Below are 26472 nucleotides of genomic sequence, written 5' to 3' on the forward strand. Positions count from 1 at the left end.
TTCTTACAGAAATCTGCGACAGTGTATTTCTGATGATTACCAATGTGCAAAAATTTAACCCATGGAATTTACTCTTTCTGGGGGAAAAAAAAAAAAAATTCACATTCATGGATTGGCGTTAATGCAAAAGCTGTCCCACCGCCGACACAACAATTTTTTAAATTATTTACTCACCCTCTTGCCATTTACAGGAGTTTTCAAGATTTATGAGGCTCTTTTTCATAACCATCACATCCATCAAGCTCCAAAAAAGACAAACACTTGCAGTCACTGTCATTGTATGGAAAAGAGCTGCATAAAGAGACTCCAAAATCCTTTTTTTGAGAGGAAAAAAACAACATAAGGGTGAGTGAATATTAAATGTGTTATCAGGTGAACTCCTGATTGAGGGAATTGTCTGAATGAACCTCCAAAAAGCAAATAAAATGGGAAGCGAAACAAAAGAGACTTTGATTGTGATTTGTGCGTTGTGTGTGTGAGGAAGGGGCTTCATCTTCAGTGCAAAGACAGCTCAAACCCATCAACACTGATTATCCTGTGGTCTAGCAATTGTCAGGATTGAACATACGATTCAGACAAAATAAACCTGATAATAAATAAGTGTTGGGAGGGGGAAAAAAACAAAACAAAAGGGGCCCTACTGCAGCATATCACAAACAATATCTCTCTCCACATACAACATCTCTATTCGTCTGTTCAGCGTCGCTGGGAGAAACATAAGAAATACATTAAAAAGAAAAACCCCTAATGGCTACAACTGGGGAAAAACGACACAACTTATATTTGGTGACTAATTTAGTGAGCCACTATTTAAGAATTCTATACAGTTTCTCATTTTAAATGCTATATGTCTCATTCTTATATCATTCTAATATATTATCTCATTTATGTTACAAAACAATGCACTTGTGAGAACATCGTCCAACGTCCACACAGCCGATCAGAAAAACAAGAGCGCCATCTAGCGGCCCGTCACTATACAGTCAACATTAGCCAGAGGGAGAATGCTTTAATCTGAGAAAGAAACTAACAAGAGTCTGGATTTAATGGGGAAACTGGATGCGTCCGAGAGTCGGAATCACCTCAAAAAGAAAAAAACCCGAAAAGCCCGCGAAAGAGATGAGAACTCAAAAACAAAGCTAGGATCTTGCGGTCTCGTCCCAGCAGCACCTTTCTCAGGAACGCCACTGATAATCTATCTTTGTGAGATGACGAGGGAAGAAATCCTACTTTTGCACACACCGTCTGTTGGAGAAGTGCTTCCCTCTATGCAGCAGGAACAGGACAAGTTTCATCGCAAATGAAGACGAGCTCTCAATCGCACACTGTCTCTTCTGAAAGTGCTAAGCTTCCTCTCCTCATCGTTCCATATATACATGATTCCCTTTCGGGTGGGTAAGAAGCGTCTTCGGCCCCACACAACAGTCTCTGGAGCGTCTCGGTGCGTCTGGGATCAGTTGGAGCTGGCGGTGATGGGTTTGTCCAGCTCGATGCTCAGGGGTGGCGCGGGAGGCTCCAGGCTGCTGAAACACGACTTACACACGCGACTCGGCTCAAACAACTGCTGGCTTGGCACCGGGATCTTCTGATCGCAACAGCTGCCACAGAACACATTCCCACAATTCCTGCAGGGGGCGGCAGAGGTCAGGACAGGAGAGGAGGAGGAAGTCAGAGAAAGAGTTTAGAAAGGAAAAAAAGAAAGAATAGAATTAGTGCCTTTATAAAGAACTCTTAGAATTTAAACTAGGGAAGCCTAGAATACATTATATTTAAAAAAAAACATTTATTTCCTGAAGAGAGGATCTGAACGGGTAAGAACTGAATGCACTTCATTTCGAAACTGGGGAGAACAAAAACAGTAATGACCCCTATATTAGTGCTGTCAAACGATTAATCGCATCCAATATAAAAGTTTTTGTGTGTGTACTGTGTATATTTATTATGTATATATTATATCATATATAAATATACACAGTACACACTCATATACGTGACCCTAGACCACAAAACCAGTCATAAGGGTCAATTTTTCGAAATTGAGATTTATACATCATCTGAAAGCTGTATAAATGAGCTTTCCACTGATTTATGGTTTGTTAGGATAATCTGGAATCTGAGGGTGCAAAAAAAATCAAAATATTGAGAAAATCGCCTTTAAAGTTGTCCAAATTAAGTTATTAGCAATGCATCTTACTAATCAAAAATTAAGTTTTGATATATTTACAGTAGGAAATTTACTAAATATCTTCATGGAACATGATCTTTACTTAATATCCTAATGATTTTTGGCATAAAAGAAAAGTAGATAATTTTGACCCATACAATGTATTGTTGGCTATTGCTACAAATATCCCCCAGCGACTTAACACTGCTTTTGTGCTCCAGGGTCACATATAATGTAAATCATGATTAATCATTTGACAGCACTCATATATATTATATATATTCATTTAATAATAAGTGATATAATAATAATAATTGATACGCATTTATTAAAACAACAATTAATTTTACTATATTTGTCATACTATTTTCATAATAACAATAACAATGCCTAAATTCACTAAAACGGAATTCATTCAATTAAATCCATTTTTGTTATTATTAATTTTATTATTATTAAAAATAATATTTTTCATTTAATAATAGTAATAAATAGGGCTGGGTAAAAAATATTGATATCTCGATATTAATTGATTCTCATTTTTACGGAACTATATTGATTCTTAAATCCCAAGAATCGATTAGTGTACCCTGTTTTCAGTTAATGGACAAAACATTGAAGTGTACCTCCCATCCAATAAATCTCAATAAGCATTGTGCTTTGGTACTTTTAATATGAAAAAGTCTCAGATTTTTAATTCTGTCCATTGTATTGCAGTATTCAAACAATAAATGCCGTTTTGGTGCTGTTTAATGTGGAGTGACAGATCGCTGTAGTGCCTCAGTTCAACAGACACGGTAGAACTGATCATCTCCTCCACATTAATACCAGTTTCAGCACAAAATAAACATGACTAAACATCCGAAGGTAAGTTAAAAGAAAGAGTGCCGTATCCTGTCTCATGTAATCGCTCAATCAGTGTTTCAGCCGCGCAAAGACTTCAATATAACGGCTTGTAAACAATGTGTCACGTAACGTCACATTTACCTCAGAAAAGACATATTTGGTGACCATAAACTCATTAATCAGATAGAAAAATAAACTCTATAGAGAGGGGCATTTTGATAAATATATGCACCATATAACATATTCATTATAAATTGTGCTGTTCTTCAATGTTTAATTTATGTTTGAATAAATCCATCAAGTTTTTATGACAGCCACAATTGTTTATATTTAAAAAAAAAAACCTGAATTGAAGTAGAAATATTATGTAATTGTAACTTTATTATTTTAAAACTTCATAACTGCTGGCTTGGCACCGGGATCTTCTGATCGCAACAGCTGCCACAGAACACATTCCCACAATTCCTGCAGGGGGCGGCAGAGGTCAGGACAGGAGAGGAGGAGGAAGTCAGAGAAAGAGTTTAGAAAGGAAAAAAAGAAAGAATAGAATTAGTGCCTTTATAAAGAACTCTTAGAATTTAAACTAGGGAAGCCTAGAATACATTATATTTAAAAAAAAACATTTATTTCCTGAAGAGAGGATCTGAACGGGTAAGAACTGAATGCACTTCATTTCGAAACTGGGGAGAACAAAAACAGTAATGACCCCTATATTAGTGCTGTCAAACGATTAATCGCATCCAATATAAAAGTTTTTGTGTGTGTACTGTGTATATTTATTATGTATATATTATATCATATATAAATATACACAGTACACACTCATATACGTGACCCTAGACCACAAAACCAGTCATAAGGGTCAATTTTTCGAAATTGAGATTTATACATCATCTGAAAGCTGTATAAATGAGCTTTCCACTGATTTATGGTTTGTTAGGATAATCTGGAATCTGAGGGTGCAAAAAAAATCAAAATATTGAGAAAATCGCCTTTAAAGTTGTCCAAATTAAGTTATTAGCAATGCATCTTACTAATCAAAAATTAAGTTTTGATATATTTACAGTAGGAAATTTACTAAATATCTTCATGGAACATGATCTTTACTTAATATCCTAATGATTTTTGGCATAAAAGAAAAGTAGATAATTTTGACCCATACAATGTATTTTTGGCTATTGCTACAAATATCCCCCAGCGACTTAACACTGCTTTTGTGCTCCAGGGTCACATATAATGTAAATCATGATTAATCATTTGACAGCACTCTTATATATTATATATTTTCATTTAATAATAAGTGATATAATAATAATAATTGATACGCATTTATTAAAACAACAATTAATTTTACTATATTTGTCATACTATTTTCATAATAACAATAACAATGCCTAAATTCACTAAAACGGAATTCATTCAATTAAATCCATTTTTGTTATTATTAATTTTATTATTATTAAAAATAATATTTTTCATTTAATAATAGTAATAAATAGGGCTGGGTAAAAAATATTGATATTAATTGATTCTCATTTTTACGGAACTATATTGATTCTTAAATCCCAAGAATCGATTAGTGTACCCTGTTTTCAGTTAATGGACAAAACATTGAAGCGTACCTCCCATCCAATAAATCTCAATAAGCATTGTGCTTTGGTACTTTTAATATGAAAAAGTCTCAGATTTTTAATTCTGTCCATTGTATTGCAGTATTCAAACAATAAATGCCGTTTTGGTGCTGTTTAATGTGGAGTGACAGATCGCTGTAGTGCCTCAGTTCAACAGACACGGTAGAACTGATCATCTCCTCCACATTAATACCAGTTTCAGCACAAAATAAAAACATCCGAACATCCGAAGGTAAGTTAAAAGAAAGAGTGCCGTATCCTGTCTCATGTAATCGCTCAATCAGTGTTTCAGAGACTTCAATTCAGAAAAAAACATATTTGGTGACCATAAACTCATTAATCAGATAGAAAAATAAACTCTATAGAGAGGGGCATTTTGATAAATATATGCACCATATAACATATTCATTATAAATTGTGCTGTTCTTCAATGTTTAATTTATGTTTGAATAAATCCATCAAGTTTTTATGACAGCCACAATTGTTTATATTTAAAAAAAAAAACCTGAATTGAAGTAGAAATATTATGTAATTGTAACTTTATTATTTTAAAACTTCATTAAGTGTAATTTTAACATCAGACAGTTTTAATCTTCAATATTATATTAATGTAGTACCAACTGACTCTCATGTATATTTTAGTTGAGAGATTTTTTTTCTTGAGAATATTTGGCATGTACTGTACCTGCTATATATCCAAAATAATCGAATCAAAAGCTTGTGAATGAGAATCGAATCGTGAAATTTGTGTCAAAACCCAGCCCTAGCAATAAATAACATACAACATAACATTTTAATTGCATTAAAATAGAAAGCATTACATTTTGAACTAAAAAACAATTATTTACACATTTTTATTTAATAATGATACAAAAGAAGACATGAATTCATAAAATCTGAATGCATTTTGAAATGAAAAAAAAACAATAATAATAATTAGTACTTTTTATTTTATAATAATGAATGCATTTTGAAATGATTTTTATTTTATTTTTTATAACAAAATCTTAATGCACCTTCATACATTAAAACTGATTGAACTACATTTTAAAATGAAACAAAAAAAAAAACAATCATTTATAAATTCATATTTATTATACTTTAATTCCATAATCAGAAATAAAACACTCCTTCTTATTGTTATTATTATTATTATTACATAGTAATCTCACGTTAAGTATGATGATTCTAAAAAATATACTCAAATAAAATTTATCACCATTATTTGAATCTGCCGAGAAATCGAATTTACACACATTTTACGTGAAACATTGTACAAAACATATATTAAAAGAGCTCAAGTTCTTCATGTCCTGAACAGGAAATAACAGTGTTAAAGTGTTAAGTGTGGGAGGGGCTTCTTCAGGTCTGGACAAAACACAGCCCATGCAGATTTACTGCAAGAAAACATCTAATTAATCACAAACGAGTGAGAAGAGGTGCACTGACAGCGCCACACGCTGCGTGTTGTACAGAACACACACACAAACATGCAGCCCTTCACACATTACCGTCACACAACACACACATGCAGAGAGAAAAGAGACTACAGAAAATCAATCACATGAACCTCCATTTCAGCCATATCACTGAAAAATGAATTTCTGGCTCTTATGAAGCTCATAGAAATACTGCATGTGTATTTACAGATCATCACGGTTACTGATGTCACGAACATGAACATAAGACCCTCATTTACATACCAAACCCGCTCAGTATTCTCTCGTTTCACATGCAAGGAGATTAACCGATTATAACACAAGCCTTTCAGTCTTAAAGGTCTAAAAGATCAGAGAGAGTGTGACTCCGATAATACGATAAACGATAATAGAGAAAGCCCGTGAAGAGATGGAGGAGAAGAGAGGAGGGTTAGGTCACGCTGAAGCGATGCAGGGTTAACAGGACGTACAAGAGCCTGAGAATGACACAGAGAGGGCAGTTCTCACCAAACCTCTTCCACACGCTCCTTGCCTCTGTGGTACAGGAGGAAAAATCAACTTTAAAACCTAGTGAGATTTCTAACTATACAGCATTAGAGGGCATCACTGGCCTAAGGATGTTTTCAGCCAAAAAACAATCTCAGAACGCATGGTGGCCAAAACGGCAGATAGAGTCGAGAGAAATAAAAAAGACTGCAAATAATAGTTCTACTAAAAATAATGCATAGAAATGGTTCCATCTACAGTAGTTGAGTTTTAATTATTTGCGTGCATTTATGTTTATTAAATCTATCATGTCAGCAGTATTGCATCATGCTAATGTCAGACTCTTTTGCAATCTATCATGCACTTCACTATTTGTGTGGTGTGCATGTCGCACGAAGTTGCTGCCTAGTCGGAGCGTTCCAAATCAGTCACTTGTGAGCTTCCATCTCAGTCAGGATGCCTATGTAGACAGTAAGCAGCTCATTAGCTCACTGCTGCTAAAATCTGAAACTATGCACAACTTTAATAGAAAAGCATATTTCATCTTATCAAGTTCAGTTCTGCCGTTCCCACATTAGTGGCGTGTGTCCTACATGTTGACTCTAGAGCATTTGGCTGTTTACTCACTGGGCAGTCTGCACTAGTCCTCACAGTTGGGTAGTTTGTTTAATCTGCTGTGTTTACAACTGCCGCTGGAATGAGTTAGGACTCAACCATGAAACTCTTCTCCAAATGTTTCTGTTTACTGACTGACCGGAGGCAGAGGAATTTTAGAGAGGAAAAAAGGGAGGTTCTCCAGAGACGTCAAGAAAATGAGTCAACACTAATGCATCTGACCCGAAAAGAGGTACACAGAAAAAAGAGAGAGAAGACTGTAGAGGTGTGTGTGTGTTTGTGTGGCAGTCTGTGATGTTGCCTTACCTGCAGTGATGTTTTCTAGTTGCCAGCCAGAATCCTCTCTCACAGCCGTAGCACTGAGCAGCCAGATGATCCGGGTACCACCGGGTCACCTGTAACAATAAATAATATAGGCTCTAAATGAAAGAATCAATAAAAGACCTCATAAAGACCTTAAAGACAACACAAGATAGCATTCATAATGCATTGAACTTGACATGACTTTTTTGAGTGAAACAATTACATTTTGATAAAATATTAAGAAAACAAACACTATTTAATCTATTTCTTTAGATTAGCATGCACTGAGGAATCATTCATAATAAGAGCAGTAGGTTTTTAATAAGTAAATATGGTCAAATTTAATGTCATGTTTTCTTTAAAATCAGAAGAAATATCTTACTATAATTCCCTAAACAATTACAAACTACGATTGATTTTTTTTTTTTGAAAGAAAGAAATTAATACTTTTATTCAGAAAGAATGCATTAAATTGATCAAAAGTGACAGTAAAGACATGCATAATGCTACAAAATATTTCTATGTCAAATAAATGCTGTTCTTTTGAACTTTCTACTAGGGCTGCAACAAACGATTATTTTGATAATCGATTAATCTAACAGTTATTAGAACGATTAATCGACTAATCATCGATTATTCCGCTGATTGATCAGTAGACATTTATTGATAATTCAGCTTTTGCAATTAGTTAAAATATTGAGCTATACATATTCTAACAAATAAATTAAGGTAATAACTTCGGCTTTTGAAAGTCATTATGTAATTACAGTTATACAATTCATTTATCAGAAGAAATATCTTACTATAATTCCCTAAACAATTACAAACTACGATTGATTTTTTTTTTTTGAAAGAAAGAAATTAATACTTTTATTCAGAAAGAATGCATTAAATTGATCAAAAGTGACAGTAAAGACATGCATAATGCTACAAAATATTTCTATGTCAAATAAATGCTGTTCTTTTGAACTTTCTACTAGGGCTGCAACAAACGATTATTTTGATAATCGATTAATCTAACAGTTATTAGAACGATTAATCGACTAATCATCGATTATTCCGCTGATTGATCAGTAGACATTTATTGATAATTCAGCTTTTGCAATTAGTCAAAATATTGAGCTATACATATTCTAACAAATAAATTAAGGTAATAACTTTGGCTTTTGAAAGTCATTATGTAATTACAGTTATACAATTCATTTATACAAATAAATATATTTGTCACACAAAATTAGATGGCAGAGAAACTCTCTTATTCACCATTTAATTAGCTATATGAAAAAGTAGCTGAATGACGCATCATTCCGCCTAAAATATCTTTTTGTAAGTCATATGGATAAGAAACAAAACACAGGTTAAGTGATGAGACGTTTTATTTTTGGATAAACTAATATTCACAACATAATCTCTCTTAAAATACCTTATGGAGTTATGATAATCAAAACAGTCCTGAGCTAGATCAAGCTTTGATCTCTGCAAACCAAACTATCACTTTAATGAAATGTTTTTTCCCCACTGATAAAAAGATTTTATCATTTGCTAGTTCCACACTGGAGAGCTGCTTTATAACAGAAAATAAAGTTGTAATTCTAACTGAAAGCAACACTGACTAGGGCTGCACGATTAATCGAATGCGATTGTCATGCGCTTTTTGTCAGTAAAGCCGGTTCTGTGATCAGTAGTAAATCTCCAGCACGTGCTTTCAGATGGAGCAGCATTTACTACACAGAGCCGTAGTTCACTGATAAGTTATGCAAAAAAAAAAATCGCAGATGATTTTGTTGCGCGATTATGAAATCGAAGAAATCGTTCGCGATAATGACAGCTGTTTGCGTAGCTTCTCAGTGAACTACGGCTCTGTGAAGTAAATGCTGCTCCATCTGAAAGCACGTGAAAATACCACATTTAATAACATGTTTTTACTCCAAACTCACTTCATAACGTCAGTCGAGTGTTTGAAATAAATCCTTCTGTGAGATGATGTGGCTTCTTACACAGAATAAGGCACGCAACATATTTCATAGTATTCTAAGCAGTGATAAAGGCATTGCATTATAAATATACATTATTTTAATGAAAATTATAATAATAATAACTCAGATAAACCATATATTGTCATAATCGTGTGTTTATTAGTCATGTTGAATCAATAAAAGCAGTTAAATCTTCTGTTTATCCAGCTACCGCTATAAGCATTTCCTGGGTTTCTTCTGCGAGGCGTATTTGGAGTTTCAGCGTGAGAGCGCCCTCTGGCCTTTGGATGGAGATTTACTGCTGATCACAGAACCGTGCTTCACTGAAAGATACGCATGACAATCACAGCTTCTGTCGAATCGTGATTTTGATTCCATTTCAATTTATCGTGCAACCCTAACACTGACTCTGGTTTTTCATGTTTAATAATACTGTAAAGCTGCTATCTATTGCATAAAGTACTGTATAAATAAACGTGACGTGACTGGACTTTACTGGAGTACTGAACTGCAGAGCTCGTCCAAACATCCACATTGCTGTAATCAGATGCGTTCTTAATAACTGCTGCTTTCTCACCGCTGTCAGTTTTTGATGTGTTTATTTTGTTATTGAGAGGAAAGCGAGCAGTATATATTTACATATTCATCAAAAAAGCCGCTTAGCAGCCTCAGGTTCGGCTGCGTTTGCTCTGAAGCGCTGTCTTCTTCTCTTGATTTGCATCAGGATGGCTGAATTACAGTCTTGCGCTACAGCGTCACACTGGTCAAACCGCGTTGTTGCAGGCTCTTACATTAGGTCATATGAGATCAAACGACTACTCGACAACAAAAATATTTGTTGACAATTTTTTATTGTCGACGTTGTCGATAATGTCGACTAATCGTTTCAGCCCTACTTTCTATTCAAAAATAGCTGAAAAAATTTATCACGGTTTCCACAAAAATATGAAGCAGCACAACTGTTTTAAACATTGATAATGATAATCAGAAATGTTTCTTGAGCAGCAGATCAGCATATTAGAATGATTTCTGAAGGATCATGTGACACGGGGTGATGATGCAAAAAAATCTGCTTTGCATCAGATTAATAAATTACATTTTAAAATATATAAAAAAATACAACCATTATTGAAACTAATAATATTTCACAATATTACTGATTTACAGTATCCTTAATCAAATAAATGCAGCCTTGGTGAGCATAAGTGTCTTCTTCTAGAAAATATTTAAAAAATCATACCGGCCCCAAACTTCTTGCATTCCATCTCCATATATCAGAACAAGTCTTTCTATCATAATAATAGCGTGTACCTCAGTGTCCTGCTTGTCCACCTGCTCCCAGCTGGCCTCAGAGAAGAGTTCAGTGCTGCAGCGGGACAGACAGTTGGGCTCCAGGTTGAAGTCGGAGTCTGCGATTGAGGTCTGACAGAAAGATGAGAAAAAGTCTCTTAAGATGAACCATCAAACATGCCTAAAACATCTGCATGTAGATATATGTATAGAATGCTATGTATTCTGTGATTTTGTTTTTATTTCAGAGCTATATATTCCATGTATAGTGTATGTGACATCCCTTCCTCTGTATTTTGCGGTTTTGTTTTTATTTTGTTGTATTATTATTATTATTATTATAAATTATCGCTGTAACTGCAAACAAAAAAAATGCAATAAAAAAAAAAGACGTCTAATACCCCAACCCAAGCTATATGAGCAAAAGCAACACCAAGTGTGTACTGCTCACCACTTCATCACCCATGTCTCCGCTGAGTCGCAGCATCCCGGCGGCCTGGTGGCTCTCCAGACGGCTCCAGAGCTCCTGTACCTGCCTCTTCAGAGCTTCCACCTCCAGCTGGTGACCGGCCTCGATCTGCCGCAGCCGCTGCTGCACTGCGTCCGTGTGCAGGGTCAACCCGTCATCGTCCAGATGGCTCCGGGCCGAAGGGGGTTCTGGGGGGCTGAAGCTCGGCCGGCCCAGAAACCCCAAGTGCAGGCAGCGATGGTGGGAGCAGGCGCCCCGTGCGTGGAGAGTCAGCGAGCCGCAGCTGGCGAGCGACAGCTGACGGCTGAGCGTGGCCCGTTCCCCATTTGTGCGCGCCGCCCATTGCGGCGTGGATGGGTCGGGGGAATCTCCGTTGCACACCGGGTGGAGGAGGTCAGTGGAGGGAGGAAAGGCACTGAGAGATGGCCGTTTGGGGGTGTTGTTTAAAGTCCTGGGGTCGGTTGAGGTGTGGAGACCCTGTTTGAGGCACGATGATTCGGCAAGGGTTTTAAGAGGAGGTGGAATGGTTAAAGGTCCCAGACTCTCAGGCCGAACGCCCAAGTCCTCCGTAAGCGTCTCTGTGGAGCTCTCCAAAAGAGAAAGATGTTTCTCCTGCTCAATGCTTTCTCGCCCATGGCCGTTACTCACAGTCCTGAGGCCATTGGGAGGGATATTACTTGTGTTACGAGAAGGATTGTGTTCTTGTATCGCACATTTCTCGACTACTACTTCTAAGTCTTGGCTTCCCGAGGTTTCCTGGCTGAGAGCAGAAGATGCTTCAGAACTACCGTCTTCTGAAAATTGTCCATTGACATTTGCATCTCCAAGGCTTTTAGCTTTGCTCTCCTGAGCATCAGCAGTTAGTTGTGCCTCAACACTGCCCTCTTCTGAACGTGCAACATCATCACTCTGTCCGTTTAGAGTGGAGGTTTTGTTAGTGTGGTCTGCCTTTGTGTCTCTGTGGCTATCTGGTGGCGATTCGTCTTTTGTAGCTTCCTGAAGAATGTTCTCCATTTGGCCCACAGCCACACCAACTGTCAGCTCTGCCTCGTCGACGCCTTCCCCGAGACCGTCCCCATTCCCTGTGCCCCCATTAGGTAATGTTCCCATAAGCCCCACCACGGTTTGTCCGTTGACCCTCTCATCTGAGTCTGGAGATGCAGCACCATCAGCTCCTGTCCCGATGTTGAGCTCCAGAGACCTGCGATGGTCCTGCCATTTCTCATTCAAACTGGGGTCGCTGGAACGTCGATTGGAGGTCAGCGGGTTTCCGACATCACAAGCGCTGGGCAGGTTATCGAACGAGCGGGTTTTAGGACGCCTGTGGGCACAATACAAGATGGAACCAAGCTCATGACAATTTCTGAAGACTAAATGCCTTAAAAATGTTCAGATCAATATGAAACTACATTTACACTTCATTTTACTTCTGTAAAGGCTGAAATACCCTATACAGCAAACAGCAAACAAGCAACTCTTTGCAAAAGAGGGCAAAACCGTATAGTGTATTCCAGACTTAAAGTGAAGTATTTCAGATTAAAACACACAAACTGAGAGCTATTGTACATTAACCAATTACCTGCCGAGGGGCTGGTCCTCAGGGTTGGCACCAGGTGCTGGGTAGGGGGCACAGGAGTCATCTGAAGGGGTTGTGGGTGAAGAGCAGGGTAGGTAAACTGCTGTCCACAACATGAGATTGCGTACGTGACACACAGGATGAAGCACCTAGTACAGACAGCAGAGATAGAATATAATTAGATGATTGATATTGCTTAAAAACGGCTTAATCTCACAACAAAATGACCAGGTAATACAAAAAAACAGATATTGCATAAAGACTTCCTTTCCTTGGATTTTGACATGTTCCCAAGAGGTTTGGGTAAATTTGGGAAGTTTTTAGTTCAGTTGATCCAGTCAAAGCAGAAATAAAAAAGAAAAGGCACAGAACAAGACAGGATGTTTTATCAACTGCAAATCAAAGAACAACTGATACTGAAAGTTTGAGGCCTAAAAACTAAAAACCTTGCAAAAAATAATAAAAAATAGAGGCTATTTACACAGAAGTTGGTTGTCATCATTTTCACACAGACCCGCCAATATTGCTTAAAAAAAATAAATAATAATTTACATTATTTGAACTAATAAATAACTAATAAAATTACTAAAGATTATTTAACTAATAAAACTAAAATAAAATAAAATGTAAAAAACAGAACTAAAACTGAAATAAAAATTAGAAAGTAAAAAAAAATCTAATAAAACAAACAAAAAAACATACAAACTAAAATTAAAATAAAAAAATTGATTTAAAAGTAAATACTAAATTCAAATCTTAATAAATAGTACAAAGTATATTAATGATCCTAAAATAACGCTGCCCATCAACAGGGTCAACACAGTAACCAAAAAAAACGTTTTGTTGGTGCGGTGTGAACTAGCCTAAAGAGACAGGAAAAGAAAGGACAGGGCAGCTCCAGGTCTCTTGAGTATTAGAGAGGAATGCAAGCATGAGTTTTGAAGCCAGTAAACGCCTCTCTTCATGTTTACTCACTACACAAGGGTCAAACGAAACTATTACAAAACAGAGGTATGAATTATAAGGTAAAGGCAGCCGAGGGCTGTTAGGAAAAGGAAAACGTTGCAATGAATAGAATCAGTGCTGTATAGACATGACTAGTGAGGGCCTGAAAAATGGGCCATGCCAAATAATGGTACTTCTTTTGATTGATTGATTGATTGATTGATTGATTATTAAATATATTTATACTTCATAGTACAAAATAAATGTTTATCTTTTCTAATTATATTATACACTACCATACAAAAGTCTGGGGTCAGTAAGATTATTTTTTTTTTTAACAGAAATGAATACTTTTATTTAGCAAAGGGTCATTAAAAATCAGCATATCAGAATGATTTCTGAAGGATCATGTGACAATGAAGACTGGAGTAATGATGCACATGCAGTTTTGAAAACATCATATTAATTGAGCAACTACATGGAATTAAAAAAAAAATCACTCACACTAGGGCTGCACGATTATGACAAAAATCATAATTGTCGATTATTCCTTTGAAATTGTAATTGCGATTATTAATTATGATTAAATGAATGATGTTTACACCTTTGTTTGAAGCAACTGCATGCCATATTTTTATATGAAAATAAACAAGCTGAAAACACTAACTGAAAAACTTTTAGTGCTTTTCTATAGTATTAAGCCTCAAATATCAACTATACATCGGCTTGGTTTCTTCTTTAAATAAAAAAGTAAAACTATGCATGGTATTATGTTATACTAAAACTAAAATTAATACAATGGAAAAAACCTTTAAGATAACATGTACGAAGAAATAAAGCATCTTATGCATGCAGAATAACATAAGTGGACTTTGAACGATTAATTGCTGCTTTGAACGATTGTGTAATTGTGGCATCCGTAATTGTAATCGCGATTAGAAATTTGATTAATTGTGCAGCCCTAACTCACACGGCAAGAAACATTTTATATATAATAGTCATCAAAATCTATTCTATCTGCTCTTTGGACACTGGAATCAGCTACTGAAAACCTCCTATCAGTTGTAACCTCATATAACCTCTTGTGAGTAAATGATTGTAAGAGAGTAACGAGTAAAAGAGCTGACGTACGGTCTCTGAATGAGAGGAGTACAGCATGTTTCTGAAGGAGCGGTTGGCGGCTCTGAGGAGAGACCAAACGGAGCAGGTTCTTTCCTGAATGTGTCTGTCCTCTCTCTCCTTCCCGCTGTTACACAGGAACGTCCCGAACAGACACGAGTATGTGTGCTGCACTAGCTTCACCTGAACACACAAAATCAAAAGAAATCAGAGCTAACAACTTGGTTAATAACTTGTACTTAGAGCACAAGGAACATGTTTAATTTTAAAAAGACAGGTTTATGGCAACTTGCACCCACCAGAAAGGCTTCGTTGAACTCGAAGGAACATGGGAATTGTCTCTGGAGCTGGTGCACACAGTCTAACCACTGCAGGAAGACAGGACATCTCTCGTTCAAGTCCTCCGCATTTTCTCCGTGACCACAGCGGTCTGCGAACTTATGACCGAAGTCCAACCACTCGGTCTCAACCAGCACCTGAAAACCCTGCAAGTAGAAAGATGATTTTCTCTTTATATGATGTCAACAGTTTGATGTTTGATTGATGTCAAAATAAATCACAAAATACCTCCAGAACACAACATGTATTCAACATCAGACAATTAGATATTAATACAGTAATGCCTCAAGTTGACTCGTCTTCTGAGTTCAAGCTCCAAAACGACATTCATGACGGACATTAGCCGTGGCTTTTCTGTCCAGTTTTCCATTTACTTTTTCCAAACAGACAGCTTGCTATTAGTTGTAAAAGAACGTCTCGAGGCATCATGCTCAGTAAATAAAACATTGTTATTTTAGTATTATTTATATACAATAAGAGTTATTATTAACATTTTGAATTACCTAATATTTAAATTTTCTCATTTTAATTTCATTTTTATTAAAGGGTCATGAAACCCCCTGTTTCAGCACTGGTTAGTTCTCACCACAATAAAAAAAAAAACGCTAAAAATGTGGGCATTGTCGTACATCGTCTGCTGATATAAGGTAGTTCAAGCTCCAAAACGACATTCATGACGGACATTAGCCGTGGCTTTTCTGTCCAGTTTTCCATTTACTTTTTCCAAACAGACAGCTTGCTATTAGTTGTAAAAGAACGTCTCGAGGCATCATGCTCAGTAAATAAAACATTGTTATTTTAGTATTATTTATATACAATAAGAGTTATTATTAACATTTTGAATTACCTAATATTTAAATTTTCTCATTTTAATTTCATTTTTATTAAAGGGTCATGAAACCCCCTGTTTCAGCACTGGTTAGTTCTCACCACAATAAAAAAAAAACGCTAAAAATGTGGGCATTGTCGTACATCGTCTGCTGATATAAGGTATTTCATTGCATTTTTACAAGTAATCTGAATGGCCTATATATGTGCAATATTTTAACCGAGCCCTCACTAACTGAGCTTAATGCCACAGTTATGTTAGAATGCATTTCATTCTTGTTTCTGTGGTGGCGCGTCGGGCTCATTATGGGGTGCACGGTCCTGAGCGCTGTATGGCTGATGTATCCGTTCAATTTAACTTTACTCCAAATATATGAACTTACCTGTTTTAAATACTTTTATTTTTAACATGTTCGTTTATGTCCAATATTTAGTGTTAAACTGTTGGTCTTTAAAATAAATCTACTTTTGATAACATTCGTGCTCTGATGCGGCAAACTTGTCACGGTAATAGCGATGTATGACTGACTGTTGTATCCGAATATATATGAAATACAGTGGGTACGGAAAGTATTCAGACCCCCTTAAATTGTTCACTCTGTTATATTGCAGCCATTTGCTAAAATCATTTAAGTTAATTTTTTTCCCTCATTAATGTACACACAGCACCCCATATTGACAGAAAAACACAGAATTGTTGACATTTTTCCAAACGTCTTCCATTTATGGATTATGGAGGCCACTGTGCTCTTAGGTACCTTAAGTGCAGCAGAATTTTTTTGTAACCTTGGCCAGATTTGTGCCTTGCCACAATTCTGTCTCTGGGCTCTTCAGGCAGTTCCTTTGACCTCATGATTCTCATTTGCTCTGACATGCACTGTGAGCTGTAAGGTCTTATATAGACAGGTGTGTGGCTTTCCTAATCAAGTCCAATCAGTATAATCAAACACAGCTGGACTCAAATGAAGGTGTAGAACCATCTCAAGGATGATCAGAAGAAATGGACAGCACCTGAGTTAAATATATGAGTGTCACAGCAAAGGGTCTGAATACTTAGGACCATGTGATATTTCAGTTTTTCTTTTTTTTATAAATCTGCAAAAATGTCAACAATTCTGTGTTTTTCTGTCAATATGGGGTGCTGTGTGTACATTAATGAGGAAAAAAATTAACTTAAATGATTTTAGCAAATGGCTGCAATATAACAAAGAGTGAAAAATTTACGGGGGTCTGAATACTTTCCGTACCCACTGTAGCTGTTTTAAATATTTTTTTATATTTAACATGTTAGCTTATCAGTATGTTTGAAAGTATATTATTTCAATTATTGGTGCTTTCATAGGCTCTCTCTCTCATGCGCCCACGCGGTTTAAAACGCCACATAGTTATGAAATAGCCTATGATAAGTACAGAGAGTCTCTCTCTTGCCCTCACCGACACACGCACGCACGATAATATAGTGTCTTGGCGATCTCACAGGCTGGCGTTATGAAGATTTTAAAAAATGACCATATTTCCCAATAGTATCCCCCTTTTTGTTCATTATGTCACCGCTCACCTCAATGGTGCGGTAGTACGGGTCCAGCAGGAGTTTGGCCAGCGCCACTATCTGAGGGGTGCGATCCCAGCCATCTGAGCAGTGCACCAGCACGGGCCTGTGGTCGCGGTCCACGGCGTTCACAACGAGGAGAGATGCCTTGAGCAGGAGGGACAGATGCTGCAGCCACTTTGTGCTCTCTAGAGCAGACAGCCAGCTACAGACACAACAAACCTCACCATTACACACTTACATCTGAAGCATGTTCCAGTGAATATGGTTATATTATATAAAAACAATACTTAGAATCCTTTTTATAATTATGTATGTAATTGTATGTATGTAATTATAATTTTTATTCAGCAAAGATGCATTAAAAGCGATCAAATAAATGCTGTTCTTTTGAACTTTCTATTCATCAAAGAACCCTGAAAAATAATAAATAATAACGGTTTCCAAAAAAAAATAAAAATGAAGCAGGAAAACTGTTTTTTTGAACATTGATAATAATCAGAAATGAGCAGCAAATCAGCATATTAGAATGATTTCTGAAGGCTCATTTGGCACTGAAGATTGGGGAAAAAATAAGCTTTGCATCACAGAAATAAATTACATTTTAAAATATATTTAAATAGAAAGCAGTTATTTTAAATTATAATAATATTTTATAATATTTCTGTATTTACTGCATTTTTATCAAATAAATACAGCTTTGGTGAGCATAAGATACCATATGCTTAGTCTCTTCAGAGACTTAATGTTTTTCACAAACATTAAAAATAAAGATTTAAAAATAAGCTCATGGTTGTAATGTCCAATGACTGAATGAGTAATTCTGCAGATTAGTTTTAATAAATATCCTATAGTATGTCTGCATACTGAAAAAATTGCATACTATCCTGTTTTCAATTATATCTAATGTAAGTGAAACAAAAACGGCTTTACGCACATCAGGAAAACTGAGTTCTGAGAAAACTGAGAATCTTAATGGAAAACTGTGAGAAGGACTAAAGAAAGCGGTTTGACAAGTGTGGTTAATACTCATTTTAAAAGTTTCCCAACATGATCAAATACAGCCAATGCAAACTGACATCAGCCAAGGAAGCACAGAGTGCAGGTAAACGGAGGAGACATTCAAATGATCGCTCCCATGTTTAAAAGGAAATTCACCTTTGTATGAATATGACTACCTCATGTAGCGAGACATTTACAATCAGAATATTCAAAGGAGAGAATTACATTATTTCCCTCTGAACAATTCATGTCTGTTGCCTAGAAATGCAGCTCTTGGCCAGAGTTTTTCATGCTGACTAAAAAGAGAACGAGAGAGTGAAAGAAACCGAAAGAGAGTTACTTAGAAGACTTGCTGTTGACTTTACAACAAATAGATGAGTGGAAAACATCATGGATGGAAAAGGAAGTAGATATGAGCCAGTGCTGGAAATCACAGGCAGATGCCAGGAAAAGAACAATAGACGGAAAAAGAAAAAAGCCGAGCTCATGAAGGAACTAAAGCAAGTGCTTGTAAGAGTTTGAGATGAGCAAAAATAATGAATGCACTTCAATCACTCATGTAGAGCAGGAACTGATAGTCATTCAAATTAAGTTTTTGATCAACAGGTAAAGAATTCAACAGTAACAACTTTTTAAGTCAATATTTGATCCAAACAAATCTGCTTAACATTTGATTCAAAGCAAAGAAGCATTATGTTGACCAGTGTTATTTTAGTATTATTTATATAATATTATAGTATTTATTAATTATTTGAATTAGGTTTTATTTTAATATTTTCAGTTTTAAGGTTAGTTTAAGTAATGTTGTGTTTTATATACATACATACATACATACACACACATATATATATATACTGTATATATATATAGCTTTATTTTAATTTTGGTTTTACTACTTACTAGTAGTTTTTCATCTAATATTCATATCTAATTTCAGCTTTCAATTCAATTACCGAAAACAATTGTTAATTATTTTAGTAAACAATAATAATACACTGATACTGACTACATTATCAGTTAGTCATATAAGCTAATGCTAGTTTGGTAATTGGCTGAGTTGCAGGTTTATGATGTCACAAGAAACACAGATATCGGAAAACTCATGTCATAAAACCTCAGAGCTCATAGTACACTGAAAAATATTAGTGTAGGATTTACTTTGAAACAATTTTCATTTAGAAATTTCTAGTAAATTTCACAAATAAGTACAAAGAAATGGCAAGTAAAATATTGAATTAAGCATGAAATGCTTAAGTAGAAAGACTGAAAAAGTATTTTCTTGCAAAACGTACTCCAATAATCTTTATTTTCAAAAGCAAATTTTTTTTACAGTGCAGATCTATCTAGAAAAGTTGTTAATGCATAAAATCAACTTTGCTATTTTGAAAATAATTTTTTGCCTTTCCCCCAGACACAGATTAAGAACAAATTTTTTAGTTTGCCTTACATTTTTAGTCGAATACTTATAATATACCTACACACACACATATATATATATATATATATATATATATATACCTACTATTACTTATAATACATTTGAACAGCTTGACAGCTGTATTAAAGGGGAAAAAAATGTTAAGAAAAATAAAAAGGTCCCTAAAAGGGTGAAATACAACAATAAACAAAGGGACAGACTGCAACCGCAGCAGATGTTTGCTGGAAGACTTACTTGGCTGGATCAGGCATTTGTGTGCAGAGGAAGCGCAGAGACTGGAAACTCTTGCGGATGGAATGGATGTTGGCCATACCCATAAACACCACCTCACAGTTAGGGTAGTACTCTACAGGGGAGAACAACATGTCATTATTGAGAGGGGCGTCTTGTTTTATTGTGATTGCTGAAGGAGCACCTATGAGAGAGTACCTGGGCATTCACACCCTCCTCCTTTGGCTCGGTTGGCTACGGCAGCGGCGTATGACCTAGCGTCCAGGATCAGAAGCTTTCGAGGTTGGATGGCCAGTGTCTCCACCTCTGAGCTGTTAGTCATAGACGAGTCTATAGAAAAAGACATGCGTGTATATATCAAGTCATATAATATGAGAATAATCAGTACAGAGACCTAAATTAAGAATTCAGTCAACATTTGTAAGAGCCAAGTGGTACTGACCGAAGTCCACATCGGAGAGATCGGCTCCGTTAGTGTACTCGCGGGAGAAGGAGCCGTTGGAGACGCCTTTACAGGAGCTGCTGTCCACAGCACAGGCTCTGGCGATGGACTGCACCAGGTGCTCATCATCTGCGTTCCTCCAGCCCCACCAGCTGACCTCAGGCTGACCACAGCGAGCGATCACTGCCCCTGTGCTCTGGTGCCTGGGAAAGAGCGAAGTTGAAATTCAAGTACCAGAATTACTAAACTATTAAACAACAACAACAAAAGACAAAAACACATAATGAAGATCTTGATTTATGCTTATGTAAAAGTGCAATAATTCTGATAAAATAAAAAAAAGATAAAAATGACAATAATCGTTATTAATAATAATTATGATACATACATAGAATGATAGACAGAATGGCATAACGGAAGACAGAACAGCGTAAAGACAGAATGAAAGAAACTGAATGACAGAATAAAAGATTGATCGACAGAATGATAGAACAACAGAACGATAGATGGATGGAAAAAAATAGAAAATGTTTCATTGGTAAATAACTGAAATAAATTAAGTACTAAAACTATTTTTTTTTATAAAAAGACAAAAAAGAACTAACAAAAAAAGACAAAAACACACAATGAATGCCTAAAAAGTTGCCTAGGGAGGCAACTCACTAGGTTTTGGATTCTCCATGTATTTTATGAACAGATTTAGCTGACTGACCTGTAAACCACGGCCGGAATCCTCTTCCAGGAGCGGAAGGCCGCCACATTCTCCAGCTCCTTATCAGTAATCCAGGCTGGCACCAGCAGCAGCTCAGGGTAGCTGGAGCACAACCTGTGCCAGGGGGCAAGCAGAGGGCAGTGTGATCGGACTGACTGATGCCTGTTTAAAGACATCTAATCCTGAACAGACCTGCCGAGCGCAGCAGGACAGGACTGAGTGTCCAGAGCAGTTTAGATGTGCTTGTGTTTGAGAGAGAAACACTCACTTGTACTTATTGTTGATCTCAGACACTCTCCAGGCGTTCTGAGTGTCAAAGCCCATCCGCTCCACCTCGTTATGGGAACGTGACATCACGTGATCACCTAAACGAGAGAGGCGAGTGAGAGATGAATCCTGAAGGAATCCAAAGAAGAACTAGTTGGACAAATTTTGCGTGGTTCTTTGTAAAGCTATACAAGAGTATCTTGTTTGCGGACTCTTTAGGTAGTAGAGCTGTCTGGCTATGCAAGACTAGCAGGAAATACAGAGATAAAACTATTTGTGAGACATCTGATTTCAGCCTCAAGCATGCAGACAAGGTTTGAGAAGGCCAGGCAGTACCTGGCCTACACAGATCCCCATGCTGCTCCTTCTCCACGCACCACGCGTGGAAGGCGAAGGAAAAGAGCTCCTCTATCTGGGACGGGGGACGGACTGCAGCGTTCAGCCTCTTCAGCCACTCCTGACACTGCTCAAACGTGGAAAACTGACACCTGTCAAAACACACATCAGATCTACTGCATCAGAGACATGAAAGAATGAAAGCGAACATCAAATACAGACAGACTTGGGACGTGCATTTCTGTACAAAATGGCTATAAAAGTGTGTTTACATTTTCACAATTCACAAGTCACAATTGTCAGTATGCTTAAAAAAATAACACTATGCATTTTTAGATTTAGATCTATCTTTTAGGTAGATTGATTGAATAATAGAACGATAGATAGACAGACAGACAGACAGAGCGATAGTTAAAACAATAAATAGAATAACAGAGATCTAGGGCTGCAATAAACTGTATTTTAATCGGAATCACAATTTCTGCATAGTCATCTGTGATATCTGCCTGCTGGTTTTCTATCCTAAAATTTTCATTTGGCATTTGCATTAAAAACATGTTATTTGGAGTTTAGTGAGCTCCACTGCGATAATCAACTGAAAGTGTAATACAGCCAGTCTGTTTTCTTTCACACAGCCATTTGCTGCAACTAAAGTGATGGTCTCTTGATTTGTGCTTGTGTGAAAGTGCAATAATTCTGATGAAATAGAATAGAAAAAGATAAAAATGACAATGATTGTTATTAATAATGGTGATTTTATATTATTTTAACAACTGTAATTAACAGTTTAACCATTATTGTGCAGCCATACATAGAACAACGGAATTATAGATAGATAGATAGATAGATAGAACGATAGAACAATAGATAGATAGAACGATAGATAGGGGTGGGCGATATAGCCTCAAAATTATATCACGATATTTCAAGAATATTTGCGATAACGATATTTATGACGATATAGAAAAAAAAACACGGAACAACGTTTTATTGGTGACTGCAGCTGGCAGGCAGCAGCATTTATTAGGGCAAACAAAATGAAGGGCATTTTCCATCCTTTTCCAATGAGCTACTGTCATCGATGACAGACTACCTAACTTGAAGTGTAAATCTATTGTCATAAGGTGGCAGCAGCAGCTGTGTGTTCGACTTGAAGCAGACCGATACCTGGGGTTTGCGGGGCTCCGGTGCAGGTTGTACCAGTGGGCCCTGTTTGAAATTGTGTAAATAGCACAAATAAACAAATGTTTTAAACAATGTTTAAGTTTTTTCAGGTTTGTAGGTGTCCAGGTACAGAAACTGAATAATCAAATGTAAATAGCATTGCATAGTCTTCACTGTATAAATTAAATATAGATTAATTCTTGTTAAAACTACAAAGTAATTCAGTAAAGAGCAGTGAGTGATTTTCTCCTATTTAATTTCTTGGATTAACATTAAGGACACTGACAGCAGCTAGTAAATTAGGCGTGGTCACTTTAAGACATAATACATCCAATATAATGATACACATTCCATTTCTTTCTCAACCATTTACTTTCACTTAACCGACCATTTTTTCGAGGATACTCGCAAAGACAGGTATTGTGAAAATTTTGTATGTATTTGTCGTTTCAAGAGCAAAAAGAGACAAAACTCAATTCGGTGTTTAAGGGCTGTAGACGCGGCTCTCTGCATGCACACTGTACGCACAGAACAGCGCGCGGGTGCTGAATTAAAGGGGTCATATGATGCGATTTCAAGTTTTCCTTTCTCTTTGGAGTGTTACAAGCTGATTGTGCATAGATAAGATCCCTGAAGTTGCAAAGAATAAAGTCTCAAAACCAAAGAGATATTCTTTATCAAAGTTAAGACTCTGCCACGCCCCCCTAAAATGGCTCGTTCTAACACGCCCCCACATATCTACCTCACTATGAGGAAATATTAGCATAATGTGGCCCAAATGTTCTGTTACACCAAATAATGATCTTTAAAAAAGTATCATATGACCCCTTTAAGCTTTTCATGTCTTTTTGTGCTTGTATGTTTAAACTGGCAAGGTGTATTTGTTTGTTCAGGCAAAGGGGGGGAAGTGAAGAAGAGCTCGGTTTGGTGTTTGCGCGGCTCTCCGTGTGCGCACCAAACTCAGCACGGGAACTCTCAGTTGAGTTTTTCTGCGTCTTGTGCTTGAATGCTTTAAACTGTTTTGAATGTTTAAATTGGCAAGGCTTAAAACACGTGCAATTGATAAGCTTTCGTGACAACGCGCAGACCGCCTTTTTATGCAGGCCTCGCCAGGGCCCCCCCCCTCTCTCTCCGCGCCGCTTCGCTAAAGATATGAGCCTCGCCTATTTTTGAAGGTAAGAGTGTGTGGCTCGAATATGCTCTAGAACCGAAGAAGAGCTCGGTTTGGTGTTTGCGCGGCTCTCCGTGTGCGCACCAAACTCAGCACGGGAACTCTCAGTTGAGTTTTTCTGCGTCTTGTGCTTGAATGCTTTAAACTGTTTTGAATGTTTAAATTGGCAAGGCTTAAAACACGTGCAATTGATAAGCTTTCGTGACAACGCGCAGACCGCCTTTTTATGCAGGCCTCGCCAGGGCCCCCCCCCTCTCTCTCCGCGCCGCTTCGCTAAAGATATGAGCCTCGCCTATTTTTGAAGGTAAGAGTGTGTGGCTCGAATATGCTCTAGAACCGCTCTCGCAATACTTTGATGTCATACACCGATCAGTCTGCGCAGCGCTGCTTCAAGTTGAACACACCTATTGGGTTTGTGGTGGTGTTGTTGTGCGCGCTAGGGAACGTATATCCGCCATACCTCATTGTGTCGCTATATCATTGTAATCGCGATATGACACTTTTTTATCATGTAAAAATGTATACCGGTACTATCGTGGACGGTATGATATGGCACACCCCTGATAGATAGATAGGTAGATAGGTAGATAGGTAGGTAGGTAGATAGATAGATAGATAGATAGATAGATAGATAGATAGATAGATAGATAGATAGATAGATAGACAGACAGACAGACAGACAGACCTGATGACCTTGCAGTCTTTGCAGGTGATGTGCATTTGGAACATGTCCCGACATTCTACAATTTCTATCAGCTGCAGGGGAACCTGAGAGAGAGAGTGAGACAGATAGTCATACAGAAAATATTTTTAATTATTGGCACTATGAGTATCAGCACACCAAACGGAGCATCTAAACCAGAAGTCAACATTAACCCAACCGATGCTAATGATTAAATCATCCTGCTGAATCAATCACACTGAAAGTTTAGACATGGGCTTAGAGTTTACAAACACGGTTAGTGATTATCGTCTGCAGATTATTTCAGACAAACTCATTCTTTGTTCTGCAGCTCAAGTGGCATGCCGATCAGCTTCAATCAAGTGTGTGTGCTTATGTGTGCAGACACCACTGCAGCTGTGCGACTTGAAACGCAGTTCCCCTTCAAGCTCCGGAACATGCGCGTGATCGGACACTAACCGCATGCAAGTCACATCTGAACACGGCTCTCACAACTCGCAACATCATGCAGACAGACAGACCGTTCTGTGGTTACTTACTGACACCTCACACGAACAATTCTGTTCACAGAGAAAAAGAAGGAAGACAGAATCACGAGGTGGACGTGTACACTGTGGCTTTTGGCTCCTCTGTGATACACACATTCCTGGGCTGTGGTTTAATTCCACCACACTAATCTGACCACACTCAAACATTCCTGGGGTGCTTGCTAAAGGGTCAGAGAACACTAAATCACATTTGTGAGATAATAATTGAATAGAAGCTTTAATATTTTCTCTCCATAAATTAGCATCTTTAAATGTAACCCCTTTAGAGCACCATCACTACAGTGCTGTGGAACAAATTCAGAAACATGACAAAAAGAAAAAGAAAAGGAGGTGTCATGTCATTTCTTTTTTTCATGTCAAGGCATTGCTTCTTTTTTTTTTTTACATCTTTCTCTATTTTAATAGTGCCAGAACATTATTCAATATGACCAAAAAAATATTAATTAGGGATGCTCCGAATGTTCGGCAACCAAAATTATTTGGCAAAAAAATAATAAGCGAAAAGACCGAATAAATTGTACCAAACAATGACGTGACGAGATCAAACAGAGGCACGCACTAATGCAGCAAACACATCAGCAGTGTGGAAGCATTTAAAAGTGTCAGAGAAAGACACAAAAATCATTACAAGCACCGACAGCGAGAGACTGTTTAGAACTGCATCTCATGTCTTCGATGAGAAGAGGAAGGGTGGTTGTTGCTGGTTACTGTATAATGATTGAAATCACGATAATTATTGGCACTATGAGTATCAGCACACCAAACGGAGCATCTAAACCAGAAGTCAACATTAACCCAACCGATGCTAATGATTAAATCATCCTGCTGAATCAATCACACTGAAAGTTTAGACATGGGCTTAGAGTTTACAAACACGGTTAGTGATTATCGTCTGCAGATTATT

The 26472-nt window shown here is 37.0% G+C and overlaps 1 protein-coding gene across 2 annotated transcripts; it reads right to left on the bottom strand.

The window, feature by feature from the left end:
• On the bottom strand, window positions 1-25601 carry LOC107552187 (myotubularin-related protein 3-like). 2 transcript variants are annotated; one of them, XM_016234032.1, is made up of 16 exons: window positions 25024-25126; window positions 22004-22155; window positions 21669-21765; window positions 21401-21514; window positions 20689-20891; window positions 20445-20576; window positions 20250-20361; window positions 17585-17780; window positions 15159-15344; window positions 14872-15042; window positions 12799-12944; window positions 11202-12540; window positions 10772-10882; window positions 7488-7576; window positions 6588-6614; window positions 1-1625 (listed from the first exon to the last, which is right to left on the bottom strand). In XM_016234032.1, exons 1-16 carry the CDS (start codon window positions 25065-25067, stop codon window positions 1454-1456), a joined length of 3291 nt encoding a protein of 1096 aa, XP_016089518.1. In that variant the 5' UTR covers window positions 25068-25126; the 3' UTR covers window positions 1-1453. The 2 variants fall into 2 exon arrangements, with proteins under 2 accessions (XP_016089518.1, XP_016089517.1); XM_016234031.1 differs by lacking the exons at window positions 1-1625; window positions 6588-6614 and adding an exon at window positions 5878-6038 and having other exon boundaries at window positions 25024-25601.
• Window positions 25602-26472: the final 871 nt, after the last annotated feature.

Source organism: Sinocyclocheilus grahami, unplaced genomic scaffold, assembly GCF_001515645.1.
Source record: "Sinocyclocheilus grahami isolate Dianchi unplaced genomic scaffold, SAMN03320097.WGS_v1.1 scaffold442.1, whole genome shotgun sequence".
In the NCBI taxonomy this organism is placed as follows: Eukaryota; Metazoa; Chordata; class Actinopteri; order Cypriniformes; family Cyprinidae; genus Sinocyclocheilus; species Sinocyclocheilus grahami.

Bases quoted from the DNA above. Each gene is read 5' to 3' on its own strand.
- LOC107552187 (XM_016234032.1), bottom strand. From the start codon at position 25,067: ATGTTCCAAATGCACATCACCTGCAAAGACTGCAAGGTCATCAG. The intron at 22,156-25,023 runs GTCTGTCTGTCT...GTGTTTTGACAG, and splicing joins AAAGACTGCAAGGTCATCAG to GTGTCAGTTTTCCACGTTTG. The intron at 10,883-11,201 runs GTGAGCAGTACA...TCTTTCTGTCAG, and splicing joins GAGACATGGGTGATGAAGTG to ACCTCAATCGCAGACTCCGA.